The 25,123-nt window shown below is 42.0% G+C and overlaps 1 protein-coding gene across 5 annotated transcripts in view; it reads right to left on the bottom strand.

The window, feature by feature from the left end:
- Positions 1–247: 247 nt before the first annotated feature.
- Positions 248–25,123, bottom strand: part of LOC112575197 (angiopoietin-related protein 7-like) — a 32,682-nt gene continuing 7,806 nt past the window's right edge. The window contains exons 1-11 of one of the 5 annotated variants that reach the window (XM_025256870.1): positions 22,215–22,349; positions 15,776–18,094; positions 15,458–15,550; positions 11,642–11,817; positions 10,997–11,070; positions 10,481–10,632; positions 10,012–10,164; positions 9,171–9,422; positions 7,085–7,181; positions 5,675–5,833; positions 248–1,620 (exon numbers count right to left, since the gene is read on the bottom strand). In XM_025256870.1, coding sequence (XP_025112655.1) covers positions 1,418–1,620; positions 5,675–5,833; positions 7,085–7,181; positions 9,171–9,422; positions 10,012–10,083 — 783 coding nt within the window. In that variant the 5' untranslated portion in view covers positions 10,084–10,164; positions 10,481–10,632; positions 10,997–11,070; ... (2 more) ...; positions 15,776–18,094; positions 22,215–22,349 and the 3' untranslated portion in view covers positions 248–1,417. Of the gene's footprint in view, positions 1,621–5,674; positions 5,834–7,084; positions 7,182–8,267; positions 9,053–9,170; positions 9,423–10,011; positions 10,165–10,480; positions 10,633–10,996; positions 11,071–11,641; positions 11,818–14,027; positions 14,257–15,457; positions 18,095–22,214; positions 22,350–25,123 lie in introns of those variants that run through there. The other 4 variants (XM_025256868.1, XM_025256869.1, XM_025256871.1 and 1 more) reach the window with 4 other exon arrangements.

Genomic DNA, 25,123 nt, shown 5'->3' with positions numbered 1-25,123 from the left:
ACCAGTGCAACAACTGCACACCTCAGTAAACTTCAGCAAAGGACGGGTTTGGTTGTACAGGTCATAGAAATATTATTTCCTTGAAAACTGTTTATTAACAGTAAAGAGTGCGTGATGAGTGAAGGAAAAGATATAAAGGAATCGAAAGATGGAAAAAGTGAGTAAACACAGACAGACAGACAGAGTGTGACGAACTTCCCGCGGACATGCGCACTCTTTGAAATAAACAACAGGAGATGGCTTCAGTTTAGGACAAATACTTATTCACCAAAGCGTCACGTGACATTTTAGAATACAACACAGCGAGGCAGTGCAGGCAACAGTCCCTCCAGAGTTCAGTGGGGACAAAAAAACTAGCAACCTCCCTCTTGAATATTGTAACAGAAAGTTTCTCGTGGAAGTTGTACACAGAGAACACACAGGTGTGTCACCAGGTGTGTGTCGCCATTTTGCTAGCGCCTTGCTGTTAGAACTCTTCAGTGTGGAACAAATATTAAAATAGTTTATTTGTTTGTACAATTAAGTTAAAGATGTGATGTATCAACGACCGTTATCATTAGTTTAAAGGGGAGGTAACATTGAGTACATAGTGATGTCATCACATTTAGTCAAAGCGACAAATACCAACAATACTACTTATAATACTACTAATAATACTACTAATAATACTACTTATACTTTTAATTGCTTTTATGAAAATATCTGTTCATTCTTCGCAATAGTTCTATTTGTTTTTACGAAAAGTAAGCTTCGCTGATAGCTTTGTGAAAATGTCAATTTTCGCTTAAATAAAGCAAACTCCAGGATACGGTAAAGTTTCACAACATAACACAAAATAAACTTGAAGCCTTTTAAATACCAAACAATCAGAGAATGTAGCAATCTGAGTCATGGTCAGTCATCGTCAGTAAGCAAATAATGAACAGCAGTGTTGGATACAATCAGTATCAAAGTTTTTTCATTATTTTGAAAAGGAAACTCTCGGATGAGTGTCATCTTTTTCACACTGAGTCAGCTGCCAACATTGTATAAACTATCAGGTGTATAGCTACAGGTCATTACACGTTTACTGTAAACTATCAGGTGTATAGCTAATATATAGTTCATGACACGTTTACTATAACCTAGGCACAATTAAATGCTGAATTAATTAATTAAACTTAGACTTTACGTTTGTAAGCATGTTAGTTTATCCAAGCAAATACATAGAAATAATACAACACATGTATAATAGAATCACCAGGCAATATACTCAAAGTAAACAATTAAAGTACAGTAAGTAGTCTGCACTAGTGTCAGATGCTAGACTATTGCGAGAGATTAATGTACACTGAGCTCACATCATCAGTGGAACCTGTAGTGAACAGTGAACAGTGGACTGGCGGTGTAAGCAGTGAGTACAGGAGACAAGGTGGTGTTAGTCTGGCTTCATCTTCATCTCCGAGAAAGTCACGCAGCCGATGTCAGCCCAGGTCATGTGACGTCTGTCAGGGCTGTTGAGGTTAGCGTTGCTGGCACAGTCATAGTACGGGTACCACCAGGGGCCCTTAGTGGATTTCACACAGCCCAAATAGTCGTCGTCATAGGTACGAAAAGAGTTAGTGTTAATCAACCCATCTCCTGTAAACACACAAACACACACAATTGTATACTAGTAGACACACAAAGTCCTAAGCACAAATATATCATCACTACAACACATCTATACAAACTTTTGTTATTAAATATGTTATTTCTGTGTTGTTCATCATAACAAAGCCAAACACCACGCAACACAAATACAAAAAGAGATTTTTTAAAATTCCTAATGATGCTTAAGCCAGCATATCATCAAGAGCATAAGAGTGAAGAGAGCAGTTTTTAAACAGAAGAATGTCTCAGCTAAAATATGTACAAATGAATGAGTATAACTAACTCTCCCCTGTGGGACCCCGGGGTGAGCTTGCCTAGCGAGCATTGTAAGAACAGGGTCCCTGCCATCCAGCCAGGCATGTCGTAAGAGGCGACTAAGGTGGACACCTCACCTACAGGTACAGTAAATAGGTTGTGGTAGGGCTAAGAACTCTACCATGTAAAAAAAGGCATGTTACTGAAACTGAAACCAGAGAATTCGACACAGATGGCGAAGGTAATGAAGCACACCAGGAGACTGGACTTCTGACGGACGACAGCCAAACCCCGACAGTGGATTTACTGAAGCCGAGGCAAAAGTTGAGGGTGGGGTGCTGGAACGTCCAGACCTTGTACCAGACTGGCAGGATGCTCCAACTAGTCAAGGAATTTGACATCTACAACTTGGACATCCTGTGAGTCATTGAGGTCAGATGGACCGGCACGGGAAAGAGGAGACTAGCATCAGGACATACCATCTTGTTCTCAGGAAGATCAGTCACTCAGCACTCTGAAGGAGTGGCACTACTCCTCAACAGAAAAACTGAAAAGGCACTGCTGGAATGGAAGCCTTATGGACCCAGGCTTTTGAGAGCAAGGTTCCATTCAAAGTACACCAAGCTGACAGTGCTAGCCTGCTATGCACCAACAAAAGACTCCGAGGCAGAAGACAAGGATGCTTTTTACGATCAGCTCCAAGCAGCCACAGAGAGCGTTCCAGCCCACGATATGTTGCTCATCATCAGCGACCTCAATGCCAAGGTGGGAAGTGACAACACCTGCAGGGAGCATGTCATGGGCAAGAATGGAATTGGAACCATCAATGACAACGGAAAGAACCTGGCAGACTTTTGTGAAGAAAACAACCTACTGATTGGAGGCACACTCTTCCAACACAAAGACATCCACAAGGCAACGTGGACATCACGTGTTGTCGCATCGCCACCAAGCCATGCAAAAAAAAAACAAACAAATGTCTTCTCAGAAACAGCTTGAAACATTGGCTTGAAGGTCAGTGCAAGGAAAACGAAAAGTATGAGAGTGAACGCCAGAGTCCAAGACGGCATCAAACTAAATGGAGAAGAGATTGAGAACGTTGACAGTTTCGCCTATCTTGGGTCCAAAATGTCAAACACCGGGGATGCGGAGGTGGAGATTCGAGCCCGACTGGCGAAATCCAGCCAAGCCTTCGCCTCACTCAGGAGCACATGGAAGGCAACAAACATCAGTAAGAAGATCAAGCTGAGAATCTTCAAGTCAAATGTGATCAGCACCCTCCTTTACGGATCCGAATCTTGGAAGATGACCAAATCGATCTGTAACAAGCTTGACGTCTTCCAAAACAGATGCCTTTTGGCCAAACACCATCACCAACGAAGAACTCCACCGAAGAGCTGAAACCGAGTCCATCACCACGCAGGTTCAACAAAGGCGTTGGCGATGGATTGGACATGTGCTCCGCCAGCAGACAGCAGACCTCTCCACAGTCGTCCTACGATGAACTCAAGACGGCCGAAGAAAACGAGGCCACCCACAGGAAACTTGGAGAAGAACAGTGGAAAGGGAGATGAAAGGAAAGGGCTGGACATGGGGTCACTTGCAGACATGGGGTCACCTGGAGCGGGTTTCAGCCGATCGACATCCGTTGAGGCCTTATGTGCAACCTGATGCACGAAGAGGAATAGAGAGATAGATAATTATCTCTAAAATGACTGTAAAGTTTACAATAGGATATAAAAAGTTCATCTAAACCTTTAGAATGAAAGTAAACAAGAGAGAAAGTATAGAGAGGAAAGTATAGAAGTAGACATGTTGATCCTAAGGTCACGGAGAATGTAGTAAGGTCATTTCGTTCCCAGCATTACCCTCGGGTGGACTACTGTGAGCATCGTCCCTTCCTGTTCCTAGTTCACTATGCTTGTCTTCGTGTGAACAGCTTTCTGTAGGAATCAGCAAGAGAACAGCAAAGTCTGGTGTCTGTTCTGTTTGCCGACAACAACAAGATCCATAGAGTGAGGCTCGGCATGGGCCCTGACGATTGTCTTCAGATTATTAGCTTATCTGTTTCTTTTCATGCTTCATTTTAATTGCTTATATTTCTGGACCTGATATTTATTGCCAAGTGTGACAAATGTACAAAGACATCAACAAATAATGGATTTCAGACCAGAGGGTCCACACTAATCTCTTACTGAATGTAAGCTAAATAGAGTGCACACACTAATCTCCTACTTAGAATATGCTTTATAGTCTGCACACTCAATTCTTACTTAGTGTAAGCTACATAGAGTGCACACACTAATCTCTTACTTAGTGTAAGCTAAATAGAGTGCACACACTAATTCCACCACCACCCAAGTCAAAGGCGAAAGGTCACACTGCCCTGTAGGTCAAAGTGTGAGAAAATTTCTTCCATATGTTAGAACGGGACTGGTGTGGCACTGTGGGATTGGCACAGGTCAACGGTCATGACTTAGGGAGACAACAAACGACAGGGGACATAATCTCTGCTACAGTGGAGAGGATGCCAGAGACAGAGATACATCGTGGTCCTCCTCGTGATAAAGATATTGTTGTAGCTGTCATTACCCAACGACTGCATGTCACTCGCCATTCTCAGTCCTGTAGTCGCTCAAAACAAATTTCAGGACACAAAAATAAATTTTCTAAAATCTAAAGCCACACAAATGAAGTTGACAGTAGTGATAGAACATTCGCCACCTGCGATGACGAAACGAGTCTCAAGTCGCACAGAGCAGTCGGTACTCCAGGCCCCGGACGGTGGTTCCGGTCAACTGAGTGCAGCCTGACTCTTACTGAAAGTTTGGCCACTTGTTCTAGTATTCCGCTATGTCAGCCATGCAGTTTTCTTCATTTTGTTCTAATTTCCCTGCTTACACTAGTAGATAATGTTTGAGTATTGTGCTGTTTCTGTGAGTGTGCATGCTGAGTAGATTGCAGTAACAGTTGTCCTCAATTTCTGTTTATTTTGCTAACAGTTCAAGGTTCTAATAGCACGCACATATTCATGTCTATGTATTTTTATTACCTGAAATGATGTAGCTTGCCGTATGTTATCATCATGCAGAGTGTAGCACAGTGTCAACAATTAAAGTATCGGATGCTAGGGAGACACATGGGTTTGCTGAAAATCTTTGAACCCGCTTTCCTCTATAAGGCAACCACCGTACTTTCACATTTGTAATTCATATAACTCAACTTTGGGATGAGAAGAATAACTTTGTATCAAATAAACAGGCTAAACCCCGTACATTTCGAAAATATCCAATTTGTAAAATCTCAAATTTCCGACTTGACTCATTTCGTCGTGGCGGCTCACATTTCACAATAATTATTAATAATTTGCATGCAGTCAAAGCCTGACAGACACAAAACGGATTAAAAACAACACAATGACTACAGCTCACTAAACACGATTGTACATAATGAAATTACTCTTTAAACAAGTCTGGTCACGACTTCACACTACAGCCCTGAAGAAAACGGTCAGAAGCTCCTAAGAACACACACACAAACACACAAACAAATTCCAGACAAGAAAGAAACCCGCGGAAATGTCTGTTTCCCTGATCATCTCACCTGTATTTTCAAGTTACATCAAAGGAAACGCACGCGATAGGAGGCGCTGTCAGCCTCGCACACATGCACACAAAGCCACACACACAAATGTAGTCATCCACTTATTTCTTAAGCAGCCAGACAGACAGCCTGCCAGCTAACGTGCGTCTCACTCTTTCTTACTGTTGAGTGGTCACGTACGTACCTGCGTCACCAGAGTAGCCCCGCGGGTAAAGTCCGAAGTAAGGCGGATAGGTCAAACCGAAATCCGTGTATTGAGCCCAGTAGCGTCTCCCGGACTCAGCCACCAGGTCCACTCTCAAGGGCGTATCATAATATGCCAGGTCGTAAATCGCGTTTAGGCCTGAGACAAGACAAGGCAATGACCTCATGTCAACAGACAAGTCCAGCAGTGAAATATTTGTGTTGATCTTGCTCAAGAGTTCTCATGAACACAGACATGTCGCTGGTCATTACCTGTCCTATGATGTTATACAAATGTTGACATTATTGCTAGACTTCAGATGATAAAAAGGTAAATCACAAACTGAGTGTTCAGCTATTCGGCTATTGCAGTAGAGTGATGTCCCTTCATTTAACTACCGTGCTAGTGTCAGCTCTTCGGCATAATTTGTTTTTGCCCGTTTATCTGCGTCAGATTTTGTGTACCAGTGCTCAGTGCACAGACACACAGACTAGGGCGGTAAGGTGTCAATATACACACGCAGACTAGGGTGGTAAGGTGTCACTACACAGACACACAGACTAGGGCGGTAAGGTGTCACTACACAGACACGCAGACTAGGGTGGTAAGGTGTCACTACACAGACAGACACACAGACTAGGGTGGTAAGGTGTCAATAAACAGACACACAGACTCGAGTGGTAAGGTGTCAATAAACAGACACACACAGACTCGAGTGGTAAGGTGACAGTACACAGACACACACAGGTGCAAAGTCAGATACATAGACTTGTATTTACACACAAAGCGATATAGCTTTAAAATGGTATGACACTATGATCATGACACATATACACAGGTGGTTATAAGACCATTCTCACAGACTACATGTAGACAAATATAGATAAATAGAAAGGTTGAAGGACAGTTTTACACCCTGTATCATATATCACAACTAAACCTATCTACACCCTGCAATCAGATAATCCTACAGAAAACAAATAAATAAATAAATAAAAAATAAAAAACAAAACAAAAACAAAACAAAGCACTCAAACCACATGATATGCATGATGATTTTTTTGGTCGCAACCTTCGTGTTTCTTTCTATTTGAGACTTTGGCAAGCGAGACACTACAGGATCATCAGCCATCCATTCATTCCATTACTAGCATCATCATTATCACAGCAAACAAAGCATGTTAAGGAAACATTACACAAAATAGTGAGCAATAAGCGCCGTAGGACAAAATTATAATAGAACAACAGAAACAGCAACCTGTGTATTAACCAGTAGACATCACACAAACAACACAATAAAACACAATACTGACTACAGCCTCACTTTGACTGTACAACAAATGTTGAGGTTACAGTTATGCAGGAGGAGGGATAATGCCAGAGAATAAAAGAGATATGTCAACATCTTACCCAGCCAGAAATCTCCAGAGATGTTACCAAAACCGTTTACATATTCTGTCCAGTTCCGGTTGAAGTTAACTGTGAAGTCGCGACGTCTCTGGATGACCTGCACATGACACAAGTTCACAGGTCGTTACTATGGTAACAAAGCGCAGCATGTCGACAGGATTCAACACTAATCACAGTTTAATGAGTTGACAAGTCATAATTGACAAAATATAACAACTTACGACTTTATTAGCTGTGATCATGATTATAATGTCAACACTTGACGGTTACGATAAACTATGTGAACGTGGTGTAATAGTATATAGTGTAGTATAGAGTGTAGTATATAGTGTAGTGAAGTATGTAGTATATAGTGTAGTATATAGTGTAGTGTAGTATATAGTGTAGTATATAGTGTAGCATATAGTGTGGTATACAGTGTAGTATATAGTGTAGTATATAGTGACGTATATAGTGTAGTATGTAGTATACAGCGTAATATACAGTGTAGTATAGTTTAGCATATAGTGTAGCATATAGTGTAGTATACAGTGTAGTATATAAAGTAGTGTAGTATGCAGTATACAGTGTAATATACAGTGTAGTATATAGTGTAGTATATAGTGTAGTAGAAAGTGTAGTATATAGTATACAGTGTAGTATACAGTGTAGTATATAGTGTGTGTAGTATATAGTGAGTGTAGTATATAATGTAGTAGAAAGTGTACTATACAGTGTAGTATATAGTGTAGTATATAATGTAGTAGAAAGTGTACTATATAGTGTAGTATATAGTGTAGTACACAGTGTAGTATATAGTGTAGTATATAGTGACATATATAGTGACATAGTGACAGTCATGTGACCACAATGTACACTTTCCTGGCTGTAAATGTGTGACATCCAGTGGCTGTGCTCAATTATATGGCAACATAATCAAGATAACAAATGCATGATACACGCCGCGATTACAAATAGCATTTTCTTTCAACTCCTTATCAAACCTACAGTCGCTGACGATGAAGCAGCAATGTATGCAAGGGGTTAAAGGATGCGACTACAAACAACCGACACACGCACACCTTCACACTAGATGTCGGTCTGTCTACAACCAGAAGTGGTGTCGCACTGTTGTGAGCAGGATACAGTGTGCTGGAGAGATGCTACCTGAGTCACACACACTGACAAACACGACCACACGTACCAGCCAGCCGCCGCCCGCAGTGTCCATATCACACCACACAGTCAAAGTTCCCTTGTAGAAAAAACCATTTAGCTGAACGGTGTAGACACCGCTCTTGGCGCCAGTCGCCTGCCAGTCTTCACATTTCAATATTTGTACACAAACAAATCATTCCGCTCGTAAGTGATCGTTACAAAGGGCGCAGTGGAACTTCGTACAATGACGGGAACAATGGAGGACAAGTAGGGCAATAACCATGACAACTTCAATAGCTACTCATACAACAGTCAAGGTAAAGACTGAGTCCCTCGGGCGAACAGTTTATATGTGCATACAGCACACAGTTCACACAGCTCTGATACAAGACAGTCCTGACCGCGGGTAACACCAGCCATCCCATAATTCTAGCTCTATGTCTACAAGTATCTGACTGCCACGTGTACATATTCTTGTTCCTCCTCCTTATTGTCACTTCTGCCTCTTCATCTTCATAGCGACTTCCTCCTCTAACCTTTACAATCAGTTTTGTTATAAAGTAATAAAGTGACAGTTAGTAACGACTTTCACTAGAGTAGACAACAAAGATATGGGGTAGTGGCGGCTGTGATGTTCTTCATCCATACATTCCCCTCTGTGGTGCTCTAGTGCTTTAACCCTTAACACAATGTATCTGAGGTTAATTGCCATCTTACAACTATTAGAAAGGAAGAAAACCGTTAGCTCCTGGACATGAATAAACACTGAATGCTGAACTTGTTAAATCCCAAATATTATGTAAACATTGCGATGAAAGTTGTTTGATGAAAATAATTACTGTAAACAACTTACTAGAGTATCTTTACTGTAAGAAACACACAAACTGACGGTAGACAACGTGTGGGGACAAGCTGAGTACTACTCATCCTTCTACTGCTTCTCACTTACTTGCAACAAAACACTTCTTCTGTGCTTCATTGAAGGCAAAATGGCATAGACATCGTCCTGACAAACAATCGCTGTATGGGTCAGGACAATCAATCTTGTTGTGGCACAATAAGTTGTGCCAGGTATGGAGTGTGGCAAAAGTGGAGTTGCAGGATTTCTGGTAGTGGGTCCAGCCTTTGCTCGTCTTAGGATACCAGTCGGAGGGAGACTCATGAGCGGTGACATTATGGAGCCGGCACAGACCTCCATGGACTGGTACAGAAGGTAGAGAGACAGAGACATTACTGAACATGATACAAACATTTTGAACACAGAAGACTGAAAGCAAGTTATGTGAACATTTCACTAAAGGTTATTGTGTTACTTCAAGGTTTTCATCAAACGCCGCGGTACGTAGTTGTTTATTTGTGATTGTTTACTGTTGTCTTGCTAGCAGCATGCCTGTCACACACTAGTTTGACAATAATTATAAAGTGGAATGTTTTCCCCATTCCTGTTGTGCTCCCCCAGTGTTGTCAGTCCATGGTCCTGATGCTAGAGTCCTGGATGTCTTGTTGTCATGTCATGTTTGTAGATTATGGCGCGTGAAGTTTGCTGTGAAAATGTGTTTCGTAGTCTTTATGTAGGCGACTACAGATGGTAGAAATATACACAGACAACATATTTCAACATTGTTGCCATTGTTTACGGGTTTCCGTTGATTTTGTTGACAAAGCGTGCTATTAATAGAACACAGCGCAGGACACGTGACGCAGACTTTAGCAGTTGTAGAGTGCACAGTCACCTGCCATCTCTACCATCATTTTAGTATACCAATGTTTCAAGCTTTTCCCATACAGACCTTTGAAATCAAAGGTGAGGCAAGTCTTGTTAGTCTGACATCTGTCCTTGCAGTCTTCCACAGTGAGTCCATCCTCGCTATCAATGAGGTTTGCACGTAGAGCGCTGTCAGGATAGTCTGTGAAGCTGTCCTGCATGTCGTCTGTGCTACAAGCTAATGTAAACAACTGTGGTAAGCAACTATTTACAGACTGTTGAAGTTGAAGTTAATTGTTCTACATTCACACGCATTTCCAACAACATCCATAATCAAGTGAATACATTTCTAATTTGTTTTCGGCCCACGTGTTGTCTTTCATTCTTTATTCCTTTTGTTCAGTCTATCTAAATGCGGCCATATTTTTTTTATTTTATTCCTTTAAGAATGCGAAAATCTTATAAAAGCTCTTCCGTCCCTAACTGTAACAAGCCGACAACAAAGTGGAGTTTGTTGCTGTCAATCACACCACACAGAATCATTGTCTACTCACTGTCAGTACACGTGTCGTGTGTGGTATAGAAGTACCCGGGGTGACACCTACACACACGTTTGTAGCACGTGGTGTAGGGCTGATCGCAGTCGTCCTTAGTCCTGCAGCTTACATTGTGCCAAGTCTTTGGCGGACAGTCAGTGCCTTGGCAACTAGAATTTGTACTTTTGATAATTCTTAATAAATCAATGTTATTAATTATTTATTTTATATATATTATTTATAGCACCCCAGTCATCACAAGTAAGACATTAAATGTTTACATACATAAAAATAAACAAATAGAGAGACAGGGAGCTCCGGGAAGTGAAGCCAGCAGTGTGAGACAATAGACTATGGTGAAACATGTCACTAAAACAACAATTCTTATTTAAATATTAGTCATTATTGACATATTATTTAGACGACTAACAAACGATCAGTGTTTCAGTTTGTTATTGACTACATAAAAAGCTGATTGTTAAACCTTTGGCATGTATTGTAAGCCAAAAGTCAAGAAGAGTCAACACGTTTTACCTTCCTGTCGCCTTCGTCAGGACACAAGGAGCGAGTGAGAGTAGAGATATAAAGAATCGCAGCATTGTATCCACCTGTTAAGCACATGCAACAACGAGAAGTTTCGTGAGTCTTTCTCGTGTAATATTTCTTTATTATATTAATTTAAATCAGCAAAATATTTACAACTTAGAATATAAACAATTCATAATAAAATAATTTTCAAGAATCACTCGTAGAAACATACACAAAAGGAAGCGATCCCTCAAAGCTTAAGACTAAAACTAGGTTAGTGTGTCTGGCATGCATGAACACACGAAGGACATTAGACACAGTGTCAAAGGTGACAACAAATAGCAATCAACAAAGGTTTATAGGAAAGACAGCCTATTCAAGAGATAGGAATCTAATAAATAAGAGAAAAGGTCAGTAATATAACTTGTTACAACACAGTAGGTATGCTTCTCCCTTTGATACATTATTTCATAAAGAGTGTACAGACAAAAAGTGACTAGCAGTGTCTAAGAAAGTGTAGAAGAAGAAAATACAGGAAGACAGAACAGCTTATAGCAGAGAAAGAAAAGCTGATAGAAATCTGCTAACAGTAAAGAAACAAAACTACAATCAATTAAAAAATCAAGTCTCTAGAAAATGCAGTCAACAAACCAAAGGCCTTCTGGGAGGTGATGAGGAGATACAGAAGACAGCCTGTAGTGGACCAAATCAGTGAAGAGGGTGGGTAAAGCACTTCCAAACAATATTAAATAAAGGGATGATGGATGCTGATGGGCAAGATAACCCTTGTGAGAGTACCAGTAGTCAAATGCACCTGTATGTCCAACCTGTGGGGTTAGATAACAGAAAAGGTCAAAGAGGCAATTAGTTACTTAAAAAATTTTAATCAGCAGGCCCAGATGGTATTGTCTATAATATATTAGACGCTGCATCCCCAGTTATTACTCCCTTGCTAAACTGTTAAATGCTATGACCCAAGGAATGAACTCAGTCTATTACTATCCCACTATACAACAAAGGTGACAACAACCAGTCAGGTAACTACCGAGGTGTCTCTCTTACTAATGCATTTAGGTAAAGCCTTTACATGCTCTCTAAATAAAATATTATTAGTGGGCGGAAAGCAGCCAATTAAATGACAATGACAATGGTAATTCCTTATTAATGAGAGGTAAAATAAGTAAGAAAATGCATTTTCCATTTAGCCTCCGCCCTTTACAGGGAAAGAACTAACTAACTGAAGTAATTGTAAGTATTATGAGATTAAGGTAAGGTAAGTGGAAGCTGAATATGTACAAAAGTGGTGGTTACAAAAAAACATGTTTACAAGATTTCCTAGACTTAGGAGGTACCTCTAGAGGCCTCATCTAATTTTCTTGAATGTGCTGAGGTGGAGTTCATGAAGTTCAATTGCCTAAGATGGAGAGGGAGGCTGTTCCAGAGTATTTCAAACTTTATTTAAAAATGTCTAGAGTCTAGAAATGGAAAGAGTAAGTTTTGGAGAAGTTGTAGTGTTCTTGGAGGAAAATAGTAAAGAGAGTGTATGATACTGTTTACCCGTCAGTATTTTGTACATGAAACTGCATTTGTTAAGTTTAAGTCTGTTTCTGAGAGGAAGGACGCCTTGACATGAACAATGAAACACAAGCAGGTTTGTGTCGGTTTATCCTATTTTCACAGTGTAGGCGGCAGTAGAGAACCAATGATCCCAATTATTAGTGGTCACTATTGGTTGATCTGTAAACACGGCACCTTGCCCAAACTTCCTGTCACCTGTCACAACCACCTCAGCGTCTCGGGTAGATGCCCCAAGGGACGCTACGCTGTGGGGTTCGCTACATTGTCTCCCAGGGGCGGGAACCAATGGCCAGCGCCAACAGCACCCACGTGACTACAGCGCGTGAAGGCTTTTCACGCAAACTGCGGACAGGGTGGGGAGGGGCCATGAACAGAAACATGGCTGACACGCCACAAAGAGAAAAGGAAGGGTAAGATTGATGATAAGTATGTGATAAACTTATACAGAAAGTATTCAAGAAAATAATGGAGCCTGTAATCAGTGCAGTGAAATTTGTTATTAGACCAGGTGTTGACAAACTATAATTAGTATTGTTGGGAAAAAATGTGTCAGGTATTTTTTTAAGGACAAGCAGATGCTGAGAAGAAAAATCCCAAAGATATCAAGACATAGCTATAAGGCTATCAGGAGAGAGCTAAGATGGCGTCTGAGACAACAGATGATTTCATCAGACGTCAGGTTGCTGCTGTCATCTTCCCGTGATGCCGTGCGTGTGTACGTCACAACACGCACTCTCTGCTCGTCACCGTTGTAACGACTAGAGGGGAGATCATCTTGTGAAGAATAATAAAGAGAGGAAGATGTCTTCCTGTGCCTCTTTGATTTTGTATATTCTCTTATGTTTTCTCTCCATCTCTACTGATTTTGTTTCTTTGCAATCTAAGATTACACTGTATCCCAGCAACAACGAGAAGACTGCTGCTGTCTCCTGCTGCTGGTGGATTCCTACATCCTCACCAACCGCCCTAACGACCTGTCGCCTTCCTTCTTTCAACACAGACGAGCTTCCAATGGGTTTGGAAATAACAAAAATACTCCAAACTATTATCACAATGAATAGTTCGAACACTCCTAAGGACCATGCTCTCAGTGCTTAACAACAAGAAGGAAACATGGACAGCATACGAGGGACAAGAAAGCAAACGAATAACGTATGAACTAGTAAATAATAAACAAAAATACTAATGTTGAATAAAAACAAATACAGAAAAGAAATACATTTTATCTTTCTGCAGCTCAGTCCATCAGGTAGAGTCCACAAAGCCGTCACACTGTCAGGAACGCTGTTGTTTAAAATCACTCACTTTCTCTCTCTACACGCACGCGTCCCCTTGCGTGTTCTTCCAATCACTTATCACCAAGATTTGCCGTGGGAATCAAAAACTTTAAATCAATTAACATTAACTAAATACAAAGTCCACAGGTCTTCCAGTTCCTCAAAACGGACAATCCACTCACTCTAGTCCGCTACTGATCCTTTCTCCCAACCGTCTCTGTAACCACACGTACAGTTTCTCAGCTCCTCCGTTTTCACGTCCGTTTTCACTCTCTATCCATTCTTCACTCCCCACTCTAAAACTCCGTCATATAAATCACGTCATAAAATTACGTCATAAAAATGACGTCGGGCTGACGCAAAACCACGACGCCGCAAAAACACTCACATGCCGACTTAAATCTCTAAGCAAAAGACAGGGGCAACAACCACCTGTTCCACAACACACAGGAGCAAGAAAGGAGCAGAGAGCTCTTCAATCAAGTGTATTTATTAATATTTATTACAGATTATCCTGGAACTGACCCTAGTTCTGTGTGTAGATAGACGATGACAAACTAAATGGATGATGCACAGTGGCTGACATCTCCAATCACCATGACCCTACAGCCAGGTGGGGTCAGATCATCAGGTAAACGTGCAATGTATAACACAACAAACAATATAGCACAGTGGCGATGTTGGACAAAGGATTCTTGTCACGTGACGCTGATTGTCCTACTAACAACCTCTTATCTCCCCTGTCAACAGCTGCTGACTGCGGCATGAAAAGGAGGTAAATATTCAGAGCATGTAGATCACGTGACTCTTGATGATCTGGAATGTTTTGACATCTCACCAAGCGTCGCTCGACAGTTCCTACCTGTCATCGATGTTGTCAGGTGTGAGAGGGCAAAGCGGTTTACGCCGAGGCAGCAGCTAAGACCACGTGACGGCAAAACTAATGACACATGCAGAAAAAGAGCCGCGACCCCGAGACCAGACCTGAACCCAGTAAAGCTGCTTCTCGTTGTATTGGTGACTGGTGCTAACTGGCCACGCACTCGTATCAAGTACAGAGTTTGGACAGAAACAGTAAATTAATAAATAGTCAAGTAGGCACAAAGACCTCCATGTCAGCGTGCTTGTCGGGTGGCTGCGACCTTTGTCTTTACAGCAGGATGACCATCTCCGACTGCATCAATAAGTAGTAACAGTTGCCATCTCCACACCTGACAGTCTACATGAGGTTTCAGGTGTGGATGACTTGCTGGCGACCTCTTGTAACTATTTCCATTTGCTCAGGTAACAGACGACCTTTGACGGGGATATGCCGTGTACATGTACTAACAGAACTTAATATTGGAGAAGCTTAATGACAGAAATAACTTACTTTACTTTAAACACACAGTGAGTTAAATATCTCACCCATAGTCAAACATCAAATGACAAAAATGTCTTCAGGTCGACGATAGAGTATCTAAAATAAATCCTCTTCACATAAAACCTGCGGACTAAGTAAATTCACCTTGAGATCGAGAGACAGTTACTAAAATAACTGACATTTACATCAAAACAATGTGAGTACAATAATTAACCGCAGATTGAACACAACATGATTAAAATAACTCACCCGGAGATGATCTTTGTGAGAAAGCTGTTAGTGGAAGTATATCCCGAGGAAAGCAGCGTCTGAGACGAGGTGAGGTTGACAACTGCTGGCAGTCTGCACGTGTGGAGAGGCAGATAGATAGCAGGAGAGAGTGAAGAACCAACGACAGCAGCGATGCTGGCAACATGAGCGTGCAAACCCCTCCCCACACATACATGATGTACAGGAACGACAGCAGCGATGCTCTCCCGATGCATGAGGATTCAAGCCCCTCCCCCCCCACACACATACATGAAGTACAGGAGGCTCCAATTGGCAGCGTGACAAGAATTCACTCACATACCACACAGATGCATGACTTGTCGGTGTCAACAAGTCTTTGAGGTCAGGCAGCCAGCCAGGTGTCAAGAGACAAGTTAACAGCACCGACATCCCACCACCACGTGAGGTCAAAGTGCACTGGGCAGCGTGACAAGAATTCACTCACATACTGTATGTATTGCATCGTCTTCTCCACACCACTGAGTGATGATACACACTGAATGACTAAACACACACACACACGCGCGGGCACAAGTACATACACATGATCCAAACACACGACGCTCCCATGCATGAAGTCCTTGTGTGTGTGTGTTTGTGTATGTTTGTGTATGTTTTTGGAGGATATTTGTGTTTTTATGATTTTTTTCTTGATTTTTTTTCTCCTACTCTGCCCAATGAAAAGAAGCCAAACATATTGATACTTTCTCTACATGCACCTCCTTATGTCTTGATATGTATGATAGAGGACAACGGGAAAAACGCTGTCAACTCTTACAGTTCATTCAGGGGAGGCAATTTCACAATGTAATAAACTGGGGAGTTACTGCCCCTGACTTTCTATGTCTTCCCGTGAAAGAAAGAAAATGAATAGCACCATCGAGTGAAGGAATTGTATTCTTGTGTTCGCTCCATGTAACACGACGTTTTGTTGTTATCCTTGAAACCTGTTGGAGCGTGACGTAGTGTAACGGTCGTGATGTCACTTGTATCCGGGGGGCAACCCTCGACGTAGTTTTCGGGCATTTACTAACTTGCAAGTTGATATGGTAGCCTTATATCATTGACTTTTTAACCCGGAAAACGCAAACTAGGATGGTAGACTCAGCTACCAACTTTAAATGTGAATAGAGCGCAACAATGAGAGCTTGCACCTGACTTGCCGCGAAGTGACAGGTCCTTCTAGGAATTGTAGAAAAAGTTCTGTTACTGAAAACGGATATGACTCTTTCTCCTTCTGTTTTCTCCCTCTTCTGCAAAGACCTCGCTTGTCGTCAGGCGGCAGGACCAGTACAAAGCGGGGAGGCTGCAAGGTCGGTGGATTCCCCTTTGTTTCCTTTCCCCCTTCTCTGCACTTTACAATTGTAGATGGCCGGTCCTGCTCGCTAGATCATCACATTTCAAGTTGACAAGGTTCCCCCTTCTCCCCGTCCTCCCCCCCCCCCTCTCCCGGATTCCTGTTTGCCGCACGCTGACAGGTGACAGGGAAAAAATTTAGTTGATTTTGGCTTTGATAGCCTTTTTAATTTAAATCCGGAAGAACCAATAGTTTTGTCCCATACAAGCCTCAGAAAACCTGTTTTCCATTGGCCCACCTGCCTGAACCCACAGGAGGAGGGGAGTCCACGATAGATGTCAGACCTTTTGAGAGATAGTCTGTGCCTAACCTGTCATACCCTAAAAGGAAAACCATTCCAGTTTGATTAACTGCCAGCATTATTTTTAGCTTTTGACTGTAGCCCAAACTACAAATCGTTTTGAAAGGGTTAGTGCATAAATCACGTGACGCACGTGTGGCTCTGTGGTTGGTTGATGTGACTAGAGCCTCACGGACATAGCAAGAGGTCCACGAGTGCCTACGAGACATCAAGGTCTCTGCCTCTAGTGTGATGACTCACTCGAGATTGATATTTGTGTTTGATGTTGTCAACACTTCTGTCTGTATGTATTATTACAGGTCAAGTCACGTGACATGCGGCACGTCTACACTCTCCCCGGACACGTGCAAGCGATCACACGCACGCACACACCCGCGCACTTTACACCCTGAACGTACGGACACACACGCGAACTCTATGCACTCAAGGACCAAATAATAATAATAATCATCATCATCATCATCATCATCATCATCATCATCATCATCATCATCATCATCATCATCATCATCATCATCATCATCATCGACATCATCATCGACATCATCATCGACATCATCATCACAGGTGTATAAAGTCTCAGCTCAAACACGAGCGAGGTGACATGAAGTACACAACAGAAGACAAAGACGGTCAGTGATGAGGGAGAGGAAGTAGCACTAACACTATCGACAGGATAGACTAATCAAGAGACAAAGAAGGAGGAAGGGAGAGAGTGAAGGAGCGGTTGAGCTGCTGTAAGTGGACTGTGTTCAGCAGTCGTGCTTCTATAAACGGTTTGTGCTTAGTGCTCTGTTATAAGGCTTGTGATACTTGCCCGGTTTACCCAGACCCTCATCTTTGGGTATCACATGTTGTCACTGGATCCCAGCAACCAGTCTACCCTGGTCCACGCTCGCAAGGTTTGGCCTCACCTGCTCCACCTGTGGCAGCGGCCTGTAGAAACTACACTGAGTACCTGGAGACAAATCGTTTTGAGAAGAAACATTGCATTTCCGTGTAATTAGCTGTTACCAGCTGATCAGAAACAGTTGGAATAAACTGACTAGGACTAGTGTCAACCATCACTATAGACATGAGGTTTGTGTCGACCATCACTATAGACACGATGTTTGTGTCAACCGTGACTGTATATATATATACACAGCTATTGTATGTACCCCAAACAGAGAGCGTGTTGTCGTCGTTTACCTGTTGTTACAACAGTTTATCGGTGAAGGACAAGAGCAGCTTGCATCTAGTTTTATTCACTTGCTCCAAAAGTCATCGGGACAACCCAGTGCTGTGGTAGTCAAACTGTGTAACAGGCAGATACTTGTGAAAGTCTGAAACTCTACCTGCTGACAGACATGTCCTGTCAGGAGAATTCTTTGAACTTTGTTGTGGCCGGCAATTCTATTCCCTGCAGGCAGGACCGATAGACTGAGCTTACTCACTCTGCCATGAATGGAGTGACAAAGTCGTTGTCCACAACATCTACAGGTGTCTGTCACACGCTGACACTATCAGTAGCTCCACTGCATAAGCAACAAAGTCATCTGTCACTGTCCATCATAGCAGACGCATAATCCAAAAGATTTGAGATGAAATAAACTGGAGAGATTTTTCTTGTACTAAAATGAACCAAACCATGTATTGAACATTTTGAACATTTTATTTAATGGCTATAAGCCCAGGGGCATTTTTAGCCATAACCTCACAATCACAAAAAACAGAATGACAACTCCATCGCAGCAACAAACTCACAACAGGTGGCGACAACATAGCAAACACATGCAAATAGTCACATGGCACCATGTATAAATACATACAGATCATCCAAACAATGAAAACACCGTTTAAACAAATTTGCTCAAGTCAACAAGCACACGCCTGGATCCAACACTCATCAGCTGCTGAAACCCAAATTCACTCGGATGATATGCAAAACACACCGAAAGTAGCGTTCTCCGCGAGGCAACCAAGAAATGGTGGGTACACACAAACAAATAATGAAATTCATCGCCTACCTCATCTAGATTACACAATGGACATGTTCTTAAATATCTCGGTATACCGCTATATCTTAATTGCTGAATAGGGAGTTTATGACAGCTTAGTCTAAATTTTATTAAGTTTAATTTCAGAGCTGGTGGCAGGTCTATTAAATAGTTCTCAAAACTGAAATATTCTTTAAACATGCGGTAAGAGGTGCAAATCTTTTTAATATCTTTTTCTATGAAAAACATTAAAGCATCCTTGGGGTAATGAGATTTAGGAGTTGCTGTTATTGAGTTCATTCACTCAGTCGAGCTGTGAGATGGACAGACACATGACTAGTAAGTGAACAGCAAGTATTGATCAATGAGAAAGATGAAGAGATCAGAGAGATGCCGACAGTCCGCTTACTCGTCCTTCGTCCATCACCGAGAGAAAACCAAGTACAAACACATCCTGACTTCCTGATTGTTGTATCGCGTGGGCGACTCATCCTGTTACAACCTAAACCACGTGATCATTGTCAGCCACGCTGCCCTTGCCTTAGTTGTGTGTAATCTCACCCGGGGTGTAGGTGTCCTACTCCACTTCAGTCTCATATGAAGCCGCTCCCCGTTTCAGTGGCTGCTTTTTTTTCTTCAACGTGACTGTGAAGCTGGCAGTTAAGCTACTGTCACCGAATGACGTGGATGACAATGTGTGTAGGGACACCTGGAAGAACTAATAAATGTTCGTGTTACACGTAGGTCTAATGATTGCAGGGCGAGGCGGATCGAAAAGATCTACACAAGGACCGTTTGTAAAAATATCTATCACATCCGCAATAATTTATCTGTTACATTTTATATTTCAAATGTTGCTGACGTAGCAATGGTTTCATCCTAACGTCACATACCGTGATATACAGTTTCTCTCCCCGCCATGTTTGTATTCACTTCCTGCTGTCGGCCAGTTCACACCGGTTGTGTCTGCCCCGTACTTGCTGCGTGACACGTTCATGGGTGACGTCAGAGAGCTACGTCACTGAGTGTCGTCAAGGGTACAACAGACTATGAGGTCACTGAACACGCTTGTGTCACGTATAGCATACGTCACGTTATAAAATACTGTCACAGATGACTTGACGATCCGATAAAAATTTTGATCATCGATTGCTGTCCCTCTATTGAAACCAACTGTGCAGCTGGGGGGGAGAGGTCCGATGGGAGACAGTGGCGCCCCTAGGGGTAGGTCCTCAGCCAGCTTTCCTTTCACTAAACCAGCCGGCGTCCTCTGGACACACACACGATAGATGTGATTGTGACACAGGGAGCTGTCAGATGTGATTGTGATACAAGCAGCTGTGTCAGATAGATGTGATTGTGGCACAAGGAGCTGTGTCAGATGTGATTGTGATACAAGCAGCTGTGTCAGATAGATGTGATTGTGGCACAAGGAGCTGTGTCAGATGTGATTGTGATACAAGCAGCTGTGTCAGATAGATGTGATTGTGACACAGGGAGCTGTGTCAGATATATGTGATTGTGACACAGGGATCTATGTCAGATGTGATTGTGATACAAGCAGCTGTGTCAGATAGATGTGATTGTGACACAAGCAGCTGTGTCAGACAATATGCGGCACAGGTAACTTCTCATACAGCCATGTAATGGTGTTTTGTGAATGTAGGAATGTGTAAAACTCTTGTAATTTTCACGATGGAGTTACAAGAAGGGAGGTTTCTCTGTTCTGACTAACTTATGTTACCGTACTTAGAAATCATTGTAGTTGTTATGAAATGAATTTAATGTATGAATTCAATCCATTGTGCTCTACACGTGTACGTGAATACCCAGCTGTGCGTTGCTAGTACGCGAGCAGCTGTAATGATGGATTGTAACTACACTTGTAGATTATAAAGTAATGATGAACTGTAAAGTCTTCAAGATCATCTCGTACACGTTTAACACGGAGTTGTTACTATTTTTGTCGCTACTTTTAGTCACTGATTTGCTTCTACAATATGTTTTGATGTATACATCCTGTGTTTTGTTATATCGTCTGCTACATGTGTACACAGTGTAACATCACTCACATACCTGTATCTCTAGTCAAGTGCCACCTACGTTTACTTCTCTACAGTTAAGACCACACCTTACACTTGCAAAGTTGCTGGAAGTGTAGTCGTCTGTAATTAGACACGTGACCATCTTGTGACCGATGTCTACACTACACACTGTGTCAGCTCTACTGTCCTTGAAGTTGACCAGGTGTCTTTTTCTTCTACGAGAAACTCTCCACGCTTGAGTGAAGATAACACCATCCGGGTAGAAATAATCTGATACTAAAAAACTTCGCAAAGAATGTGATCACGTGAGCAACACGAGTGTACTGCGCATGTCACAACAACTCGATATAGGTGTTGGTTTGAGGAAGACAGACACATACCAGAGAAAACGCCTGACTGATCGAGTTTGTCTCCCTGACTGTGATGTTGGGGTCTGGTGCTGGGCAGTTGACGACAGACACGACGTTGACCATTATAATGACGATGAGGTGAACTCGAAGTTGTCAGGTGATTATAAAAAAACTTGTTTTCCTAATAATCAAAGAGTTAGTCGGAGTTGCCGTCTATCTCTAGGAGAGAACTGTCGGTCAAGTCACGTGACGTACACTGGAGAAAGAGGGTAGGTACACTGTACTTACTAGTGCTCATACTTGTGACACTGCTGAGAACGGAACGTATGTTTGTTGTTTGTTGTTGTGTAGCTGTAGGAAATCAGGTAAACAACTTGTGTAAATTACATAAAAAAGCAGAGAGAACATTTCTGGCCATCAAGCAACTAGTCACCTTTCAAATTGTGTTCTGTCTCCATGATGTTGGTATTTACTTACTACTCTCGACCTCAGACCGATGTTGTCTGTCATCTACCTACTGCGTGACACGTTCAAGGGCGAGGTCACAGCTACGTCACTGATAAAACAAGAGACGAGAATGTCACAAGAAATGTGCTTTACTTTTGCATGTATACAGGTATTGTACTCAGAGTTCAAGCGACATAAGCTATACACCGATGATAATCTTGCATACTTAATACATGAATAAAATTATTTTCACCCACGTGTGTTATCTTGTTTTGCAGCCAGATTCTCACACTGAGTGAACACACCAGTCTAGTTCCTCTCCAGACAAGAAGGGCAGACGACAGACGATTCCTCTGAGACACTTGGTCCTGCTGAGGGGAGAGCACTGTCAACCATGTCTGATAAACAACCGTCTGCTCCACAACAGGTGAGACAAGGTGGAGACACCTGATATTAGGTAAGAGATGAGGTGAGAGGGAGAAAAGTCAAGGAGGTCAATCCTTGTACAGAAGTTAAACATGTTCTTTAATCAAGTTTACAAGTCAGTATGTGGCCTGTCGCACACCCGAGCAGGGATGTCATGGTTGTCATTGAGAATGTTTAATTAGTCATCGTTAATTTTACACACAATACTCAGCTTTTCTTAATTCCGTCATGAGACTATCTTGTTCCTGAGGAGGTAGCAAGGATGAAAAAATTAGTTCTTACTATGTGAGTACAATAGTAACACTGTTTAAGCCTAAACTTTTACACAAACATTATATAAACTATATTTTTAAACAGAAATTACTAACCAGTGTGTGTGTGTGACTTATAATGTAGGCGAGATGTTTTGATGTTTGTGTGTGTTGGGTCTGATATGGAAAATATTTTGTGTCACTGTTATAGCACAATGAGCGATTTACTATTGAGCTCCAGAGATCATCATCATCATAGTCATCAGCATTATGTATGTCAAAGATGATATAAAAATTCTGCCATGTCTTCTTATTGTTTTTACCATGACCAGTTGTGTGCACGGTGTTCAATGTCTGATGTTCTCCTGTAACTGTGTAACCAACATCACAGGGAAAGAGCCGGAAAGGAGGAAGTGGACGAGAAAGTTCTAGAGGCGGTGGCCGGGTCAAAGTTCACCTACACGCCGTGACCGATGAACAGGCTGCGCTACTTACAGGTAAGTTGTTTTCAGTTTGTGTTATTCCTACACGAACAACAGAGGGATGCAGAAAAAAAACCCGACTAGGAGACACAACACACCTTTAGAAGATAATACAATGTATACATGTGCAGCTCATCGCACGATTTTATTTATTTATTTATTTGCCCCTTACAGGTGGTTAAACACGGAGCTTAGGGTCCGTCACACGTGTCTGTCTTTAACAATGTGAGTAGGTCTTGTACGAGACGATAAGTCCTCTCCTCGTTTGTCAGACAGTTCGTCCTCTCACCACCTCAACAGTAAATTATAGAGAGTGGGGATACCTGAGATAATTCATTACCACATCGATGTGTATAATTATTGAGATAAAAATAGTAATATTTACATTAAACATTGATATAGATGACTAAAGATGCATTGTATATAATACACGAAGCAATCTTCTCTATAAGAGACACACACTTGTACAACAGACACTTTTACAGCAAGTAGTTACAGACATGCGCTTTGCACGCTCGGGGTCAGGACAGGGTCACAGTGACGTCATCGTTCACAGAAGATATGTCTTAAGCATGGCCTTAAAATGGTCAGAGAATCAGTGACTGACAGGTAATTTGTTCCAAGTTCTACCGAAGAAAGACCAATTTTCATATGTATTTGCCTTAGTGGAGACAGTGATTTTTTTCATCATAATAATTACAACACAACTACCACTTATAATTCGCCGTATGTATTATACATAAATTTAAAACCAACTGTCAGAGTTATAGTTCAAGATGTCCCGACAGATCAGAGATGATAAATAATCTTGTTTACAGTGAATGCGCGTCTTCTGGAGGAGGTCAAGAAGAAGACAGGCGCGGATGTACACTTTGACCCCAACCCGTCACCTGTACCAGGTATGAAGATTGTCACCCTCCGGGTTGTCTCATCTCAGATCGAGGCTGTCGTCAGACTCATCAGGCAGATGACTGGTAGTCAGGTTAGTAGTAACAATAAACTATAATCACTCATAATCAACAATAATCAGAAACAATGAGAAGTTGTACTTCATAACAATTAATATAGTGAATAACAATAAAAGTAATTAAAAGCCAAAAAAAAGTAAAACTGGAGAACATTTGACAATGATTATATTTCAGTAAACACGAGTAGCCAGAAGAAAGTAAAACCATCTTAAAAACGATTGGAAATTGAAAAAATGAAACATTAACTGTTTTTTTCGCTGAACAAATGCGACTAAATAAAGAGATGTAAAAATAAAGTAAAATCAAGTCACTGCAGTCAGACAGACTGAGGTCCTCTTCGTACAGGCAACACTGTCAGAAGAAGTTGAGACATTCTGGCTCCAGTGGGTTGAGGCCGCCTTCCCTGACCTCGACTCACGCGCCTACTTTCTGCCTCCTGTCTACTTCAACCGCGTGTCCATGACCACAGAGACAGTTGCTGGTCAGGATGTCCAGGTACTATTGCCAGCACCTGAAAAGGAAAGTAAGTTGAAGTGTCTTGTAGAAAGGTGTGGATGTTTACTCAGGTCAGTCAAGACAGACGAGGAGAGCGATGAAGACGGTTTTCATTCAAACCGTCGAGTGAAGAGTCCTCCAGCGACTGCTGCGGCTTTCATTTTTCAACTTGCTGCTGTCCAGGACAGTGACATCAGAGATGACACTCCAGCGACTGCTGCTGCTTTCATTTCTCAACTTGGTGCTGTCCAGGACAGTGACATCAGAGATGACACAGCCATGAGACAAGTTCTCGTCTGTCTTCAGAACTTTTCAGAAAAGGCAGGAGAAGTGTTAGTGGGAATCACTCGACTCCACTTCGGACAATATCTGAGTGAACCTTGTTTTGCTGTGGCGGCTGCCCAGTTACCCCGAGCCTCCAGCCTGCCTCCTGACTTGCCACAGAGCTGGAAACAGGGAGAATTTGATGTTCTTCTTATTCACCGACATTACGGTCTTGTCGTCTGCAATGTGGTATCGCTCGGTGACATCACAAACGACCTTC

Source organism: Pomacea canaliculata, linkage group LG11 (genome assembly GCF_003073045.1).
Source record: "Pomacea canaliculata isolate SZHN2017 linkage group LG11, ASM307304v1, whole genome shotgun sequence".
NCBI classification, from domain to species: Eukaryota; Metazoa; Mollusca; class Gastropoda; order Architaenioglossa; family Ampullariidae; genus Pomacea; species Pomacea canaliculata.
The sequence above is the reverse complement of the archived record's forward strand: the minus strand, read 5'-3'. Positions and strand labels throughout refer to the sequence as shown.